This window comes from Columba livia, chromosome 6, assembly GCF_036013475.1.
Source record: "Columba livia isolate bColLiv1 breed racing homer chromosome 6, bColLiv1.pat.W.v2, whole genome shotgun sequence".
Classification (NCBI taxonomy): Eukaryota; Metazoa; Chordata; class Aves; order Columbiformes; family Columbidae; genus Columba; species Columba livia.
The window spans coordinates 8,907,506-8,927,290 of record NC_088607.1 but is presented as its reverse complement, the minus strand read 5'-3'; the positions used below and the strand labels follow the sequence as shown (position 1 = coordinate 8,927,290).

Below are 19,785 nucleotides of genomic sequence, written 5' to 3'. Positions count from 1 at the left end.
AGGATGAAAGGAAAAAACAGCCCCAGTGGTTATCTGCATCACCTATCGCAGCATAACGCTAATCAGAGCCTGTCCCACTAGCTTTGTGTTTGCTTACAAATGAGTGAAGAAATGCAAAATGGCAGGTTTCTAGATTCATTGAAGTCCCATACAAATTAAAATAAAATCGTACCTGTGTGAAAAGGTGGCTCCCAGCTGGCTACAATGGCAACGAATTTCCTTGGAGGCCTACATGGATTGATCATATAGCTGATCACTGTTCATTCAATTAATTTTCTATCTTGAACTGTGATTTATCAAAGTGCCTAAACGGCAGAAGTTTTCTCCAGATTAGCAATGGGAAACACCGGGCAGGGGCTGGCGAAGTAGAATGATACCTGCATTTTCTGCTTCACAGCCATATTGTATATTTGCCCCATGTTTTTGCAACACCTTAATTAAAATTGTAGTTTTAAAATAACCGATCACTCAGGAGCAGTAACTATCCAAACCAGCAGCTGGGGTTTGGCCAGCATTACCCCGGCAGAGTGAAGTTCATTTGGTACAGAGTTGACTAGCAAAAAGCTGTTTGCACAGAGGAAAAGATGTTGTCTGACACTGACAAAATGACAAACTTGAAAGCAGATCTTTTAAAAATACTTGTCTACTGTATACAATCACTCAGTATTAACATTTTGAAGAGCAGAGTGACAAGTATGTAGCAGTTTTCTTATCTGCCAAGTACAGGCAAAACTCCAGCACATAACTAGTTTGGGTTATCAAAACTGAGGCCCATATAGTAAGTCCTAAAAGACAATACCTTTGAAATATATCTGAAAACTTCATATTAACATTTACAGCCAATTTCATAGATTGGAGTTTCCAGGAAACTTTTTTTTTTAATGGATTGTAACAAATAAGTTAAGCTGATGAATTCTAGATCTAAGTCCTCCCACCACTCATAGCTCTAGGAAGGAATAAACCAGTGCTCAATACTGATGAAAAACACAAACTGAATTTTATGAACTACTGGGAGGAACAGAGAATATTGTTATGTCTCTGTACACACACCCACATTATGCTACATGCTGAATACAGCTCTATTAAATGATTTTTCAAGGGTTATAGTAGAATTTACAAAATAAAGGTTAAAAGGATAATCAAAGGCACTGGGTCTTGCACAAAACGCATCTAAATAAATTATGGCTGCTTATCTTGGAACACGAAGTACCTGGGTAAAAGATACAACAGAATTCTAAAAAACTCACAAGTGACAACATGAAGGTGAACACAGAAAGACTTTTAATCACCTATTCCAATTCAAAAATGAGGAAGCTTCAAATGAAGCTACTTGGCAATAGGTTTAAAACAAACAAAAGGGAATATAGTTCCATAAAACCCAGAGGAAGCTCTGGAACACACCACTACAAGATGTTGTGCTTTCAAAGGCATTTTTCTAGCTTGGCTAGTTCTGCACATTAAAGCCTCCTCTGTCCCAGGACAGCCACACAGAGAGAGCTGCACCTATATCCAAACAGCTTTTGACTACTGAGATTCCAATTTGGCTTTTTATTCTTCTTTCCCTCCTGTCAGTGATAAAATATTTCTCCACACCTGAATACACTTGCTGTCATAAAGTATATCGCCGCTATGCAAAAAACAGGCTGTGCAGTAATTTAGCCTATTCGCCAACTAAAATCCAAGATGCGATGCCAGTCCTCACTTACCCAGATCCTCAGGAGTGTCGAATAACCGCTCGCATAAGTAGTAGTCATCAGGATTCAAGTAGGGCAGTTGCTTCAGCAAGCTCTGCTTCGGAATGAGATACAAGACCTCTGCAATATCCCCGTCCTCAATTATGGACATCCTTTTGATTGAATTTCGGAATTTCACCTTTTCCAGCACCAATTCTTCAGTTTTACTTGATCCACACAGCTTCCCAAAGCTGTTTAAGATGGGGAAAGACGGCATTTCTATTCAGAAAGCAACTTGCGGTGCTTGTAGTCAGTCTACTACTCACGGCACACTGCCCTTACCAATCCTTCTCTTTTTCTCTTATCCAGCAAAGGAGATTAAGGAAGATATATTTTTAGTGATTATCTTCAAGAGATTATGTCAGTATGCTTGGTCAGGTGACTGCCATCTACAACTATTGTAATCAGTTGCAACTCATCCCTGGGAATGCAAAAATCAGAAGCAAAACCACAAAGAGTATCTGAAAATCAGATTAATATTCAGGACAAGAGAAAGAACGTAACTGAGGTATATAAGAGGATTAGTTTAAAATCAAAAAACCTTGCTGTGTCAAAAATCTTATTATGGAAGAGTCATCATGATAAGCTACAAATGCACATCTGTGCACATAATCTACCGTGCCCCTGTTCCGTGCCAGGTCGTGCATGTGTTAAGGCAAAAAGCTTACAGGAAAGGTAGAACGTGTTGGTCCTTCTTTTTGAGGAATGTACGAGGGCTGGTAGCACTGCTTCATAAGCAGATTTCTTTGGAGAATTCCTTCTGCAGCTTTCACTGCCTATTCCAAACAAAAGCCCTTAAGCTTTCCCCTAACTATTAAGGGTTGGCTTGCTTGTGCTCTTCCTCTCCGCTTTCCTGTGTAGCTGACAGCAGAAGCTTTGCAGATACCACAGATACTTCCTGCTTCACTTACAAGAAGTATTTACATTAATCCAATTCCAGTGACTTGCTAATCTAATCATCTAATGAATATTTCTCCCTGGGTAAAGGCAGAGTTAATTATCAACGGGGCACTGGAAAGTCACAGGAAATTCCAAAGCAAAAGAGAGAAAAGAAAAAGAAAAAAGAAAACCACATCCATCATCTGCAAGAGAAAGTTACAGGTGGAACTCAGACCAGGACCCGCTCAGAGACGAGTTCAGGTTCAGCCAAACTCCCAAACTGTGCAGACTGTGTCTGGCCCAGGTTTCGGTTCCCCTTAACACAGAGAAGCTTGCTACAGCTGCAAAATGACCTGCTGTAATAATTGCACTGCTTCCAGTTACGCCTTTGCTAAATTAGAAGGTGCAAAAAACACTAACAGGCTTACTGAGCACAGAGAGAAACTTAATTTAACAATTTAATTGTTCCCTTGAAACCCAGATTTCAAGTACTATCTATAGATGGAGGCAGGCTTGGAAGGGAAGACTGCTTTATTTACTATTTTAAAGAGAAAATATCATCTCACAAATCAAGATTTTGATCATCTAGTATTACACAACTCCTATAAGATCCTTTGCTTTTTATTTGTCAAGTAGCAAGACTTCTATGTTATCTTGAAAATAAGCCTGAAATCACAGTTCCCCTTAAACAGCCATTGTGCTGGGTTTGTAACCAGTCACAGACACAGTGGGTCAAGGCTGGAATAAATCAGCACCACCATACTAAATTTAATGGGGTGATGCTAACGTATATTTGAGAAAGAGCTGTGGCTCAATAAAACAGCAATTTAAGTCCTGCCTTAGCGTATCTTCTATCAGATCAGGAATCTCAGCAAAGGCTGTATTTCAAGCATTCCCCCTAGGAAATGAAGCTTTGTGGCAATTTTTCACTCTCTCCCAGATTTCACAACCTACTGACCTGCACACCACAGCCAGTTGGTGGAAAAGACAGATCATCTCAAACTCCTAAAGCTTCCGCCGCTTCAGCTGAAGGTGGATCACCATTCCGTGCCTAAAGCAGAGGGATGACTCATAGGAGAGGGCTGATGCACTCTTAACACAGCTATCTCTCAGCTTAGCGTAGGAATATCTATTTGTTGCTGGATAATCAGTGACGGATGTTGACATCTGACGACAGCAGTGCCAACTATCCCATCTCCCCAACACATCAAGGTGGACTTTACCCTTGGAGGTAGGCGAGGTAAAAAGTACACATTGCCCTGACACTAACTCAGAATCCTCAGAAAGAAGAAAGGTGAGCTGTGCAGTAACTTGTTTAACTGTTCCAGCATTTGCAATCCCAGCTTGAGCTTGGGGGGCAGTGGAGGTCCGTGCCCCTTTCCCACAACATCTCCACTATGGGACCAGCCAGTCCGTGACCGCTGGAGAAGGGTCTGATGTTATTTCAAACAGCAAAATGCAATCCAGACTCCTCCCACCAGCAAGACGTGGGATCAGTGGGAGACCATGGGAACAGCTCTGTTTAGACAAGCATTTTGTGACCCTAACATGCCACTGGAGAAGCATCCTGCTTAATTAAAAATAGGAGAGACCACTCTAATGATGCCCCTTTCCAACCCTGGCTGTTGCTGCCATTGTCTGATAACTACAGTCTCTAAGGCCACATACCAGCTGAAGCTTATAACACAAAGCAATATGATTTTTTTGTGGTTTTTAAGTACAGAGTATGTCTTCGACAGCCTCCATTGTGTTAATACGCAATATAAAAGAGGGTAAGAAGTAGAAGTGAGCAAAACCAGACCAGGAAGCATCACAACAGCTCTCGAGCCAGACGAAGGGTTGTTTGGAGCATTTGGCTCTGAGGGTCAGATCCTGGTGTCCAAGGTAAAGGACAAACAGCCCTGTACAACACGCAGTTACCAAGCATCGGCATTTAGCCATAGCCAGAATCAAAAAGACAGTGGTAATCTCCTGCCACTTAAGTCAAGCGCTCGATTAAGTGGGAAAGACTGATTTCTAATGTTCTTGCTGAAGAGATGAGAAAAAGGCAGAAAACACAAGGGCACAACCCTGTCCTTATGCTTCTTGAAACACATTCTCAGGAATCCAAGGTGCCCAACCCAGAAGCAGCGTTGAGGAAATTTCCTCAGCATTTGCCAAGTAGCAGAATATTTCCAGATGACTGCCAACTCAGAGCCGTACCGAGTCCAAGCATTCAGTGCTGGGGGCTGGAGGCTTCAGAGAGCACAGTTTGAGGTATGGGCGCTTTCCAGACTGACCATTCCCACAAGGGACTGGCTATGAGTCAGGAATTAGGCAGACTAGCTACTTTAAATATTTTATCTCCTTACCAACTCTATAAATATTTTATTTCTCAATATTTTCAGCCATCTCAAGATCATTTCCTGCTCAATTCCTTCTGAATTTACCAAACTCATTGGCTATCCCGATGAGAAAAATACATATACACTTCATATGCAGCCTGGAATAGAAGGTTCTGTACTAATGTTACTGGAACAGAAGAACCAAAAAAAATTTGAAAGCAATCCACAAGTAAATTGAACAACAGAATAGCAGGTGTTGAATAAAAGCAAAAATTAGACACCAAAGGCTAAAATCATAGAAGAAGAAACATCTTTCCATCCTCCTGAACAATACTCAGGATTAAACTGGCCCTTCAGCTAAATAAAAGGCAGAAATGTGTAGTGCACTAATGCTGCCTTTAATTGCTTCTGCCATCAGAATTAAACTGCCTGCAAATACATTTCACTGCGACTTTATTCTTGCATTGAAAGCAACAAAAACGCCAACCAAAAAAAAAAGAACTTGAACTCTGTCCTGCTACTTCAGCAAAATGTAGGTACAAAGAAAAATCAAAATACAGACACAGAAAACAATGTAAAACAAAATTAAATGTTCCTTTCCCCGATACCATGTCAGACAGTAACACGTTTACCACACAGGTAGATGGCCCCGTATGATGTTTCACGCATCTATCCAAGGCAACAGGATAATTTTCTTCTCCCATGTGTGAATATCAAAGATATTGAGAGTGAGGAGAGGAAAAAAAATATATTAAAATTAAAAACATTCTTCATAGAAATGAAAAATGAGCAAGCATTATGTCTATTTATACCAAGAAGTATATTTATCCAACCAATAAAATAATTAAAAGAGCAAAAGAGAGAGTAAAAAATAATTCTAACATTCAAGTTCACACACACACAAACAAAAAAAAGAAACAAAAGCTTTCTCCTTGTGGTGAAATTACTTCACACGTGCAGCTTTTTCCCTTTAGACACACGCAATTTACTTACTCAAGACCACAGGGTGACGTATGAAACGCTCAGCTATTTACTGTGAACTTGAGGAAACACTTCATCACATAACGGAGACCAAAAAAAAAATCCACATGCACATCTTTAATTTCTTTACCTAAATGTCCAAAACAGGCCGTCATCTTCTGGGCATAGTGACACAAGCCACTGTCGCTGGGGGGTTCCTCACCCAGGACCGGCTGGCTCATGGCTCCAGGAGGAGCTGCCTCTCCCTGCAGAGTCAACCAGCTCCTCCTCGCTTGAGACTGAGAAGCCAACGGAGCTTCCTCTTCCAATTCATCTCCATTAATAATTCAGGTACTACATAAAACTTGCTGAGCTTTAAAAACCGGTAGCGCAAAGCTGCTTTGTGGTTTTTGAAGTAATCATGGTATAGTCCTTTAAAAGTATCGCAGCTTATTATATTCCAATGGTTTATAGAATATATTTTCAAATGGCAACAAAATCCATTCTTTTGCTGCACAAGTGGAACTATTGGTGGCATTATGCTCCCAGATCAATAAGACATTTAAATTAGCCAGCTCAAACCCAGAAACAGGATTACCATATAGAGAAATGCATTACGATATACTCTGGCAAGCAAACACACCCACTACTCTAACAGCACCACTAGTTCATCCTATACTGTCATGCACCACTTCTCAATGCTATAGATCTTCTGGGGACTAAAAACAAACAAGAGAAGAGCCCAAGTACTAAGATATTTTCTGGCACTTTGTAGGATAATGTATTTCAAACAAAGGCACCACAGCCAGGAGTACCAGGAAAAGGGTATTTTCTCAGCTCCCTCACTGCAGGTGAAGCTCATCTCATCTTGGTTGAGAAGAAAATACCCAAGAACCGACCCAGCAATCCTGCTCTGGGCCAGCTGCAGCAGCCACACATACCTGCATCTGTTCTGCTCTCCAGAGACCAGAGCATTGCCAGACTGACCAGGGGGAGAAAGAGCATTAACAACAACAAATCCACTACAAATTACACAATCAGTGACACCTGTTCAGCTCAATACTTGCAGAATGGCTTTGGCTGTACTCTCTGACTCAGGTGAGCATTACCAATGAAGAACAGGTGTTCCTCATAAACAAATATGTTCCTGGTCCACCACACCTGTTTTTTTCTCCATTCACTTAACGCTTGCTGCTTCCTCACTAAGATCACATCCACTCATGAAAGAATATTTAGTAGAGATCATATAATGACTGCTGATGTCCACACTGAGCATTGTTACTACTAGGTAGACAATTTAAAAAGAGATCTGTACTAGTACATCTAGATGTAAATTTTACAACAGATTGAGAAGCCTAGTTATTAACATTTAATATTACTTAAACAGTTTATTGTCTATAAAAGCATAAGGCATTCACATCGTTTATCATGCTACAGGCTGTGAAGGATCCACATAGACATTAATTTTACAGTCCACAGGTCTCTACCAAGTTAGTTTACTGCTTTCAGCCCATACAAGGTTCTATAAGGTAAGCTATACTACTGCCTATATCAGGAGAAACATAAAGACCACAAAGCCCCAGGGCATCTCTATACTGGAAAAAACCAGTGGCTTACTGAAAAGGGCTAACTGAAATTGATATAAAAGGTAAAATGATTTGTGTTATAACTCAGCTGAGCAACCCAATTAAGCACGAGTCTCCCAGATAGGCTTGTTATCAAGTTGTCAAGTCAAAATTTTTTCTTGACTGCTATTAGACCTGACAGTTAACTAATCATCCGCCCAACTCCACCCAAAACACCTGTTTCTGCAGCACACACATGCAAAAAGCAGCATTAAAGATCTGTTTCAAAGTCTGTCCAGTCCATGAGGTCTGGGAAAGGATAGCAGCAAGTTCAAGTCTGAATAGGACATTTGTATCATCTTCCACTACATCAAATATTAACTCTTTGAAAAGCCATCTGGGGATCTCCTGAGGTTGTGTGCTGCAAATTTGATCTCATCTTTATATGCCTACAGCAAGATTTGCACACACAAACTATTTTGTTAAACTAATTCAGAAATAAGAAAACAAATGTTATTTTATGCATGGATTTCTCCTTGGTGTTCATTCCAAAACACACATGAAACATCACTCTGCCCTTTATTCTTCTGTTACAGTTTGCACCCAAGAAAAAACACAACTACATTTCTATCTCAGGCTTAACTAAGACCACATGGTGACAATTTCCTTTCCCAACTGATGACATTTGCAAAATCTTCCAGCTGAATTAAAGCATTGTGCTCAGCTTCCTGTTATCAACCATGGCTGATAACTTCATGGCACATGAGCCCTTGATAACAAAGCGCAGCTTTGCTGGGCAGGCAGCAGCACGAGCTCTTGGGAATGCTGTTCCCTTTGCTGCATGTTCAGCAACTGAACCTGACTCACTTCCCTAAGCCCCCGTATCCACCAAGCGTCCCCTTCATGAAGATAAAGATTAAACAAACAAAAATATCTAAACAATAAGCTTGAGATTATATCTAATCATCCTCTTCTTGGACAAAAGAGAGAGCAGCACCAGCCATTTACCATCATGTGCTTTTATTAGCTGGGCTGAAATAGTACACAGAAAAATCAATCACCAAATGAAATATTTAAATGATGGGGGGGTGGGGAACAATGTCAGGTAGCAAAGTACTGTCTACTACCTCTGGAAGCCTTAAAACATTCCTATCAAGCATCAGGTATCGGCTACTGGCAGGGATCACATGTACAGCCACTGGGAGTGAAATGGTTTGAATCCATTTCATAATTACATTGTTTCTATATCGGATAATCCACTTCCACCAAGAATACTGCAAATAAATAAACAGAAATTGTTTTTAAGAGTTGATCTATTAAGCTTATCTAAAAGCAAGAAACAAAACTGCCTGTAGAACTTTGAGTTCGCTAACATAAAACAAAATATTAACTCTGTCGACATCACTGTTCTGTGAAACTGGAATACAACAAACAATAACTTTTACATCCCTTGTACTTCCCAAACTCACCAATTGGAACATTTTTAAGAAAGATTTCTCGAATTATTTTTTTTTTTGCCTTCTGCAGGAACCTGGTATCTTTGAAGGTTATCCAGTTTAATTTAAAAATTATTTCTTCTACCGGGTTTAAAGCTAAAGCAGAGACAGACAACTAAATCTTCAACCTGTGACAGAAAACAGGCAGTGCCTTTGGAGCCACACAGCTGAACATTCATGCATACAGAACTGGACCTCAATCTGCCAAAGGAACCCAGAAATAATGTGCAATTCTTATGGCACTGCACCTGCAATGCTGATTTATTTTCCTGTTAATGACCAAAGGCCTCCGGGATGATGCTGCACTAAGACAAGTGCTGGTGAAGAATGTCACCAGCATCCAGATGAGCTACTGCCACATCCAGAACAGCCTACAGAGATCCCATTCCACCACATTTAAATAAGCAGCAAAACCATTTGCTGAAATCCATTTTTAGTATTTACTGCCATCACAGCTACCAAGGTATCTGCTTCCATAATCAATTATTCAAATAATTAATAAATACTGAGATTAATAGAAAGAAATTAAGACCGAAGGGCTGGAATGCTAACCTGGGATTTGAGAAACCTGCAGCCGCTGCTCTCCCACAGACTTGTTCATCTCTGAGCCATCCCCTTCATCTCTTTTATTGCATTTCCCGTATCACTTTCCCCCCTCACACGGGAATTGTAACAATTGGTACATTAAAGACTGAAGTTTTCAGATTTTGTGATAATGGGAACTATAGAAGTACTACAGACCACACTAGGGAGTAACTAGTTAGCAATAAAAAAAGAGGTCATGTAAAGCATAGCTGAGTGCTTCTCCTTGATCTTAATTACCTTCCAACTTCATTACTGTATTTCTTAATGATTTTCCAAGAGATTGCAGCCCTTATTTAACACTAAAAGTGCTCGTTTCCCCTGGAGAATCATGTTACCAGATAAGGCAAACATAACTAACTCTGTACATCTTCTCTCATCTGCAAACTCCATTTTTATCTATTCTGCCCCAAACAAGCAAAATCTCTGTTACTCCAGTTGCTGTGACTAGAGGAGTGCACAGTTACCCAGTTATGACAAAAGGCATGATTCAACCAAAGGCTATTCACCTTACTTTATCAATTCTAATGTTTATTTCAGACTAGCCACAGGAAAAAAAAAATCTCTGTCCTCAACTATTTTCAGACATAAAATTACAGTGTGTGCATTAATGGATCCATCTATTGCATTATTACAAGATGAGGTGGTTCAGCATTTCATTTCCTGGCAGCACAAGGCAAATCTATTGATCCGTAATGTCAAGAACACTGCACCACGTATTCCTACAGCAAAACCAAGACCTTTTACTTACAGCAGGAAAAAAACAACTGTAATTGCTGACAACTGATGCAATTTTGTGGGTAGGATATAGTGAGAGCTATATGAAATATAAATATAAAAATGCTGCACCTCCAAGACTCTGGGAGGCACAGGCTAGCTCTGGGAACCTGGCTGTTCCAAATTTCAGTCCCAGTTTCTAGAAGTTCCAGCACCCATTGCTCTGAGCATAGTCTTTAACAGTCCGTTGCACCGCTCCATTTTCCCAGCAGCTGGTGCACGATGGGGATGTCACAGACCTACTGAATGCCATGCTCCTTGGTCCAGGCGTCTATGAGGGTGTTGCAGAAAGGAGTCCCATTGTCTGGCTCAGTTCTCTCTGGGCTGCCATGTGTGGCAGATGCACTCGATCCCCCAGTCACCCCCAGCCAAATCCACAGCAGTTTGGTCCAGGCTCCAGAGGAGGGAAGGGCCTGAGCCATAACCAGGCTAAGAACTCCTTCCAGGAGACCCATAGGGAAGCAGAAGAGCAACCGAATGCCGGTAACTTGTGAGCGCACACGTCTCATACACACTTTTCTTACTCTCTGCTATTTGAGTACAAGTCAACCACTTTCTTCTAGAAAAACGACAGCCTGGATGAGCCCAATTTGAGCTCTCCCTGCTAAATAAGTGAGCTGTATGGCAGTGGTTTTACTACCACAACTAAATATTGGCTAAAGGCCTGAAGAGCTGGAGATGGTACGTTAAAATAGCTCCCTATTGTGTTTCATATTAATTTTGCTTTCCGGACAATCACAAAGGTAGCTTCAAGTGAGCAAAGACTTTTAAGATAAATGTAATTCCTTTAATCAGACTTTTTTCTTTTCTTTTCTTGAACGTCAATGTTTTTCTTCCAGCTGAGAGAAGAAACTCTCTGTAACATTCTCAATGTAGACTTCATAGCAACTGAGACAGGAATAAGTTAGGAAGCAAAGAGATGAAAGTTGAAAGCTCAGTGTTCTCTCAATCCTCATATTTATTTCTTGTACCTGTATAAAGAGTGATGTGTTACAAGCATGACACCAAAGAAAGCACCACTCCACTTGTTTTGTATTAAAATCAAGTGGATATTATTATTCTCTCTCTTCTGACAAGTCACGTGATTACAGAAATATGCACAGCAACTTTATTCAAATGCTGAACAAATAATTATAGCAGAATAAAGGTTTCCCTAGGCCACTGCAGGACTTCTTGAACATCTTAGTTTAACATTCCCCATTCTCTCCTAACAGTGGATCTTCTCCTGTAGATGTAGAACCAGCACAGGTGATCATTAGAAGAATTAAGTATTTCTCTTGCTGCATCAAACTCCCAAGGTCTCCAGCATCACAGCCACCGCTGGAGCATGGTGTGACTCCAACAGAACAACTTTTGCACTCACAGTGCCCTCTCCTAACTTCAGCAAAGCCCTGAAAGAGATTCCCTCTTCATACTATAAGGACTAATTTAAGCACCTACCAGAAGCAGGCACAAACTTTTTGTCAACGTCTGTCAAAACTAAGAATAGGAGGTTACCTTTCTATATAGTGGAAAGTATGGCAGCAAGATACAGGATGCCAGAAATGACATCAGGCCAGTTCATCCGCTGCCAACATTCCTACTAAAAGCAGCTTTAAATACGCTGTGTTGGCTACTCTTTGTTTTGTAATTAAATGAATCCTACAGCGCTGCTGAACCCTTGCCCTGGCGGTCAGCGCTATCTCCCAGTGCCATCAGCCACACTCACCCCGGCCATCGACAGCCACGTTAAAGACCCACAAACCGTCAGATAAGCAAAACTATGACTCCACGAGCAGCTCACTTCTCACACAGGGACCGTGTTGTGTACAGGCAAAAACGAGGCCTGGGCACATCTGAAAATACAATTGATGGGGCAGACAAAGGATTTGGAATTTATGGATTTTGGAATATATGGCATCATCTAACTACTAGTATTTGACAATCTGAGAATTTGACCATTCTGGGTACCTCAGGGTCTCATTTTGCTTGGTTATTTTCCTCAATATTTAAAAAGGACGAACACGTCCTTGACCTGACGACAGGTACAGCTGGGATTGTTCTTTTCCACTGTCACTCAGCACACTAGTGGCCTTATCTCATGGTATTTCCCTGACATGTACAACATTGTGAAGCTGTGCCCATCAAATCCTATGAGAGTTATTCAAAGGTAGCGCTACATCAAGAGTCTTGATCCTGCAGGGGAAGCAGAGGGCATTCAGCACCTAGCAAGCTACAATTTTGGAACAGAAGGTAGGAAATAAGGTCTTACAATACTGGGAATAATAGTTTCAGTGGTATCATAAACATAGGAATGGTGAATGAGTCAAATGGAATAGCTACAAGGAATCTAAGACCACTTTGCCAACTGCTTGATTGATATTTACTATATTATATTTGCAACAATGATCTACAGCAGCATTTCTTCAGCAAGAATTTCTTGATCTTATCCTGCCACTGTTTGACTGAACTCCACCTCCTGAGGTTATTTGGGTTTGCCAGCTAAGGCCGTGTGCGTCATGGGCTGCTAACAAAAGGAGTTTTTCCAGCAGGTGAACTTTAAATGAAAGTGTAGCTTTAAAATTATTTTTAAATAAACTGTAACTAAAACATGATGTAAAGTCCAGATGGTTACATTAAATTTTGCCCCTAGACAGTTTCTCCACAATGGGAACTGATTCTGCAGTTTATGCAGAGTGCAAAGAACTACTAGTGCAAACCAGGAGGTTTGTTCATTTGTGGTTTTAAGTGTAAACACTCCCTCAGTCTAAAGGAAAGTTTAGTTTTATTTTATTTGTGTTGATATTACCACTGTGGTACTTGTTTAGTACACAGATTTAGCACTGACACAAATCAATGACAAAAAAGCCTCCCTTTCCCATGCAGATCAGCTTCAGCATTGCTTCTGGTATTAACACTCTCTATCCATCTTTGATTTTTTGGTAGCAGTTTTGCCCTGGTACAATTTAGGTATAGTTCTGCAATGGAGAACAGCAAAACAACAGCAAAAACAGCAACAAGAATTAAAGCAAGCAGGCAAGCCAGCCAACCTGTCAGGCTGTGCTAATAAAAATTGATTGATGAATTACTTTTAGCAGCATAAAGCAATATTTTCAGATGAATCAGTTAAAACAGGTGCTGACCATCACAGGACTTATCAGTAGTGAACCTTAGGTTATAAACATATGTTGTGAATATTTCAGATTGAAACTAGCTGGCAGCTTCCTGTGATTTCCTTTTTAACCATGAATGAACTACAAGATAATGCATTATTTTAGATTCGTTTTCTGATTGTTTTGTTATTGAGTTTTTTCCCCACATTTATGATTTATTTGGAATCCAGACCCTTCCAGTACTTTTCCTAGAATCAATTAATTGATTCTGAAGAAGTACAAGATTTCAGGTCTCCAGCTGCTTACCGGATTATCATCAGAATAAGGTCAGGCCTTGCAATCCGAAACAGATAACCGGCAGAAAGAACCAGTGGATCATTTTTCTAGAATGTGAAAGCCAGCATGTGAAAGTGTTTAAAAACTAAAGAAAAAATAAAACAATCTGTTCCCATTACCCGCTTCAATGAAATTACATGTGTTCATCTCACAGGACGCACCAGTGAGAAGAGGTTTTCACATTCACAGACAAGGTTGACTGCACTGGCCAAAGCAGGCAGAGATATATAAGCAAGACCTCCCCAGTTCTCAGTCTATCTGGCCAGGAGGTGAAGAACCAGGTATTCAGCACAACCTCACTGTAATGAACCCCCACAAGACTTGGACAAATGTTAATTCGGTCAGTATGTTCACATAAGGATATAGTAGTTTACCACATTGCAACAATTTAACCAAATGCTATTGTATTGTACTTCTGAGGAGATAAATTTATATGGACATAATAAACCCAAAATAGTACTTTAAAAATAAACAGTAAAGAAATAAGGAGGGAAAAAGAAGAAATTTGCACACTTAATTCAGCACACGTTGGGAGAAACAACAGAAACAGAACTGTTATATCTAGTTCAACATTAGGTTGTGTGGCCTAAAAGACTAATTAGCAATGGAAAAAGTATTTTTTTGTTGTTGTTATGAACAGTAGGTAGAAAGTTGGGGTTGTAGGCTTTTTTTAAGGTAAATTGACACTTTTCATGAAGGTAAATACAGAGTTCTTTAACATGTCTACCTGCACCTTTTTTAAGCTCCACACAAAGATAGATGATATCTGTGTGAGACATTATTTTTAAGTGACAAATATTGGATTAGACAATATAAAGGAAAAATAAGACTTTACTTCTTCCAGTTCTAACCCCTGAAGTCAAAGGGATACCCTAAAGGTTTTTCAATCTGCCAAGGCATAACAGAGAAAACAACTACACACCCTTGAGTTACAGAGAAAGCTAAATACATCTTTTTATATTTATGCCTCTTCGCCCACCTTTTCAGAAGACTGTGGTATAAAAGGAGAGAAATGTTTACTAAGCAAACTAAGATGTGCATGCCTCTTGGATTCAAAGAGTATCTACTTTGTTGTAACTTACCACCAAAACTGTGCTGAGCACGCTTTTGGTGTTTAGAAGCGAAGCGCTTTGACTCACACCTCCTGGTAGCTCCGTGCGGGTCGCTGCACGCTGGACTGTGCGCTGTGCGCTCACACCTGCAGCACGTTTGCTCAGGGAACAAGGGCTGCTCCAGGTCCCGCTGCCGGCAAACAGCGGTGACACACGGTGGCAGGACAGCCAGGACTTGTAGGTGTGCCCGGTCACTAAGTCACACTTTGTACAACGTTTCCTCAGGTTACGTTCCAAAGAAAGCTGCCCTCAACAGCACCCTAAACCAGATCAGTTATCAGCTTTTCATTCAAAGCATGAATTAATAATACTCTGACCTTTCGTGCCACCTTCCATTACAAAACTTCACAAGCTCTTGGTACAGAACCTGCCCCGCAGCAATAGCATCATCTTTACCGAGAAACTGCAAAACAGAGCAGGGAGGTACCTCTCACAAAAATACACATGGATAACAAGCCTGGTTTTAATTGCACTGAGTTGTGCTCTGCTTCTTATATTAAAAAATCCAGTCCAGGGGACAGACACATGGCTACATGCACACACTGGTCAGCCCTGTCACAAAGTTCACTGTTCACAGAATACAACAGACTGAGAAGTTTAACTGTTAAATCAGTAAAGGAAAAACAAACTAAAATAAATTGCTCTAGCAACAAACATCCCAATTTCAGTCCAGCAGAACTTCCTCGGCCTGGTTTTCTTCTGTAAATCCAAGAACTAATGTCCTATGGATGGCTTAACCTATGACATTATCAATAGAGATTTCAATAGCAGAGCTATAGCCCAGGACGAACCTTTGCCGTTTGCGGAGCTCTGATGTATTTCTACTTCCATTTGGGCTCTCAGGCAGTAATGTTCCTGGACCTCAAAAGCTACAGCCTTTCGGAGGACAGATGACAAGCTGGAGCAACAGCAGAGATCCTTCTCACTCTGTGGCTTTACTCCTCGTATTTCCTGGGTTGAACAGGACTAAGGGAGTGGCCTGAGCAAAGCAGGTGTGTCCGTGTTCCCAAACAGTTTAAAGGAAGAGTGACTGTTTTCCTCTAGATAGTCCATGAGTCATCAGGACCATGGTGTGTTGCCTTTCAGTGACATGTTTCCATGTATTGACCATCTCAGAGCAGCTGGTATTATTGATAACTTTCTTTTCCATACGAAAGGACCCTAACCAGCCCCAAAGGTTGACTGCAAACAGACTCAATTTTGTCCTGAGACTGTTTTCTTTCTCTTTCGCTCTGTCTCATCTCTACTCCACTGCTTTTCATTTATAGATATATTGCACCTAAACAAAAAGGTAAGAGCCTGTGGAAGATGGGGATCGAAGAAACATCCTTATCACTTTCCTTACATACAGCAGGGAAAGTAAAAGTCCTGGGCATCTTCTCTAGGCTCCCACAACGTCCCACCCAGACAGAGGCAATTAGGCCAACTCTAAGTGTAGACTTCCAGGCATTTCCTTCTACGCAGTTGTACAGATCCAGAGACAAACTGTTCCATGAGCAGCTGAATTAATGAATCGTTTTTCTCTGACAGATTTGTGTGGAACATCCTCAACACCCATCGGGTTTGTTCTGTCTCCATGTAACATCCTCTTGGCAATACCATTCCCAGAAATACTCTCAGTTCCTTGCCATTTGTCTGCTTTCCCAGTTCCTCTCCATGTTCTTTAAATCCATGCACAGACCCTTAAGCTGTCTTCCATAACTGCTCCAACATCTTCAATTTCTACCCATACCTCCTAAACCACACACTCCTTTCACTCTCATCATTCTCCTGTACCCCAATGACTGTTTAGTATCTTTAAGTTCTGTTTCCCTGAAAGGAGGAGGGAGGGAAGACTGACAGAGCACTTGTATAACCCTCATGTCCTAGGAAATGAGACTGAAAAGCAGCCAAACACAAGGTGCAGACACTGACAATTTGCAGCCCAAAGCCCTCCCTGGAGCACACTTACTGTACTCTGTACTTTACTATGGATTGAGAGATGCTGTTGTAACACAAATCACATTTTATCCCTAAGATTTCACTTTAAAAGAAAAAAAAATGCTTTTTCTCCTCTAAACATGCATGAAAAGATGCCAGAAACACGCAAAAACTTTCGGCTTCCTGGGTGGGAACTGCTAAGTCCAACCAAATTTTGGCCAACTACGTTTCATCCCCTGCTTCAAACACTAAATCCTGAATTTCCTGAACTCTTGACTTCATTTTCCCCGCAATGAATTGTCATCTTCTCAGCCAGCTTGTTAAAAATACACACTCATGCAGACGCACAGACAAATGTAAACACAGGCACAGAATCTGGTTTCTCTGCCTTTATTCTCAGTCTGGCGTTCTGCTCCTCTGGCTTTACACATCTCATTTGCTGCCAAATTAAGTGGAGTGCAGGACAGGGCGTTCACTCCGCTTGGACTTTTAACGTGCCTGACTGAAAACTATTAGCTCATCAGAAATGCTGCTTTCTCTCCACCCCTGCTCTTCTTTTTAATAATCGCAGCACTCCACACTTTAATTACCGTTACTACCACTCTGATGTGGTAAGCAGATACAATTATTCCTATTCTACAGACAAAAAAATTAAAGCACTACATTCCTAGGAAGTGCTGACCACCAGCATTTATTTATTTTATTTCCTCTGCTCCTAGATACAACTGTGTATTGTGTATCCAGCTCAGGTACAATGGTGAAGAGAAGTTCTATGGGTCCAGAAATAAGTTTTCCTGTCCTCATTGAGAGACGAATTCCTGGAGTTTCCCCCAGTGTGACTTCTGCAGGTAACCACATTTATATCTTTTTTGTTTAGCTGAAGAGATGAAAGAGAAAGAAGATGAGAATGATTCAATATACATCTACATACTGTACAACTCATCACGCTCACACTAGCTATTATTAGTAGCTATAGCTTTAGATGCTATATTGGAGACACGTATTAACTTGTCTTTTGTATAGCTCTGTAGGCACATACACGTCGCCTCTGCAACACAATTGATTATACGTTGATTTTCATATATGTTAAATTAACTGACCATAGTTATTGTTTAGTACACAACGTGAGAAGCGATCACTTCCCACACATTATACTAGTCCTGAGTCTCATCTCGGTAATTTCTGTACACGTTTACCAATGCTGAAGGTCTAACCTCCAGAAATTCTGCAGCATTTGAAATCTGCCAGTGTGCTGCCATAAACATTTTATGTTGTTCCCATGAAAAAAACCACATAATCTCGCCAAGTGACTAGACTTTGAAACATTGCAGTCTATTATGCTCAGCAGAGAGATGTTTTGGTTGGCTATTAAAGCTCAGCAGAGATTTGCTGGCTATTAGTTCTCCAGCAATTTTATCGGATTTAGCTTATTCCATCCTACACAGTTCTCAGGCCTATTGTAATTCCTACAAAGTGACTGAGAATAATCAATCCCCATGCTGCAAGGGATATGCAGAACCACGCTGGTGCCAGAAGAACAGCAAGACAACGCTGTTCTCTGTGACTCCACTACACAGACCAACAATCTGACACTTCTTAAATTTAAGAATTCATTTGTGTGATTTTGATTTTTTTTTTATTGCCTTTTTTTTTTCCTCTAGACTTCATGTAACCCAGACAGAAGCAGCCACGATTACAAACTGTCTGCTATCTGAAAACCTACTGATCAAGAACATTATCGGCTGCTTCAGACAGCCATGGGATTCAGGAGGCAGCAGGTTCCTGTCGTGCCCAGTGGGAGACACACAAGGCATCACAATTTCTCCTTCAGGTTTCAAAAGCAGTTCTTCCTAGGCAACATTAGACTGTATTAGCTCAGCCTGCACCCTGGAAGATTTTATCCCTGTTGAGATATTCTTCCCATGAAGAAAACACCAGGCAAACTAAGTGATCTGTCCAGAACCACAAAACTCTGTGCCCAGCTTAGAAACTGAGTCTAGGTTTCGTGCATCCCAACCCAATGGCCTAACAATTATGCCTTCTGTTGAACATTATTTATTTAAAACAAAGCAAAACCACAATAGAAAAAAAAAGACAGAGACTTCAACGTAACCAATAAGCTCTTATCAAAGGAAATGAACTTACCCTGTTCCTTCATAGCTTATCTCCTTATTTCGTCTCACCCCAAGTCTCACATAAGAGAAAATGTCCCTGTACAGTTCCCGCAGTGCCAGGACCTTTTCACCAGAGCTCGTTCCAAAGCGACAGCAGCAGAACCAACAGATCACAGGAGGAAAAGCCCAACCTGGCTCTTGCTCGTTCCTTCAACAGTTCCCCTCACCTGCCAGTCCGCGCTGGGACTCCTGACTGCTGGAATAGCAATTCTGCTGCTCATTTACAGCTTCCAGTGGTGACTCCTCCGGAATTATTTCCTCATCCTGTGAAATTATTCCATCACTTTCAATGCCTCTGTCTCACAGCAGAAACCAATTTACAATAACCTCCTCAGAGCTTTTACACAGCAATTATTTTCAAGTGCAACTGCGTAGAACAAGTGATATGCCACGTATTCTGTGCTCCAGAAAACGAAACTTTATAGACATAAAGTGTAGCCAGGCAAACACTTCTTTCTTGTGCATTGCTAATTGCATCTTAATTAGAGCATTTTACATGTATTTATGCGCTTTTCATCCTAGTATATCCCAGAGCATTTTGTAAACTGTCACACAGTTTTAAAAGGAGACTGTATTAATACAGAACTACCAGTACCCAGACACGTCTAGAATCCAGGGCAGCAGCCTGTGGATAAATTCATTATGAGAAAGCTTTGGCCAATGGCAGAACACTGAATCTCTGTAGTTAGATAAAGATGTTTCCTTCCCCTTCAGACATCATTTGAAATTCTTGCATATCCATTTCATTTGATGATCTCACTGCTTTAAAAACATTCATTAACTTGTACAGTATTTTAATTAGGTAAGGCATAAATAAAGATCTAAAACCTGCAAT

The 19,785-nt window shown here is 40.8% G+C and overlaps 1 protein-coding gene across 5 annotated transcripts in view; it reads right to left on the bottom strand.

Annotated features, from left to right (window-relative positions):
* ABLIM1 (actin binding LIM protein 1) overlaps positions 1-19,785 on the bottom strand; it is a 203,529-nt gene that overhangs the window by 140,310 nt on the left and 43,434 nt on the right. The window contains exon 1 of one of the 5 annotated variants that reach the window (XM_065066948.1): positions 15,648-17,299. The exons of 2 other annotated variants lie outside the window; for them this stretch is intronic. In XM_065066948.1, coding sequence (XP_064923020.1) covers positions 15,648-15,687 — 40 coding nt within the window. In that variant the 5' untranslated portion in view covers positions 15,688-17,299. Of the gene's footprint in view, positions 1-1,706; positions 1,966-15,647; positions 17,300-19,785 lie in introns of those variants that run through there. 2 more of the 5 variants (XM_065066941.1, XM_013368902.3) reach the window with 2 other exon arrangements.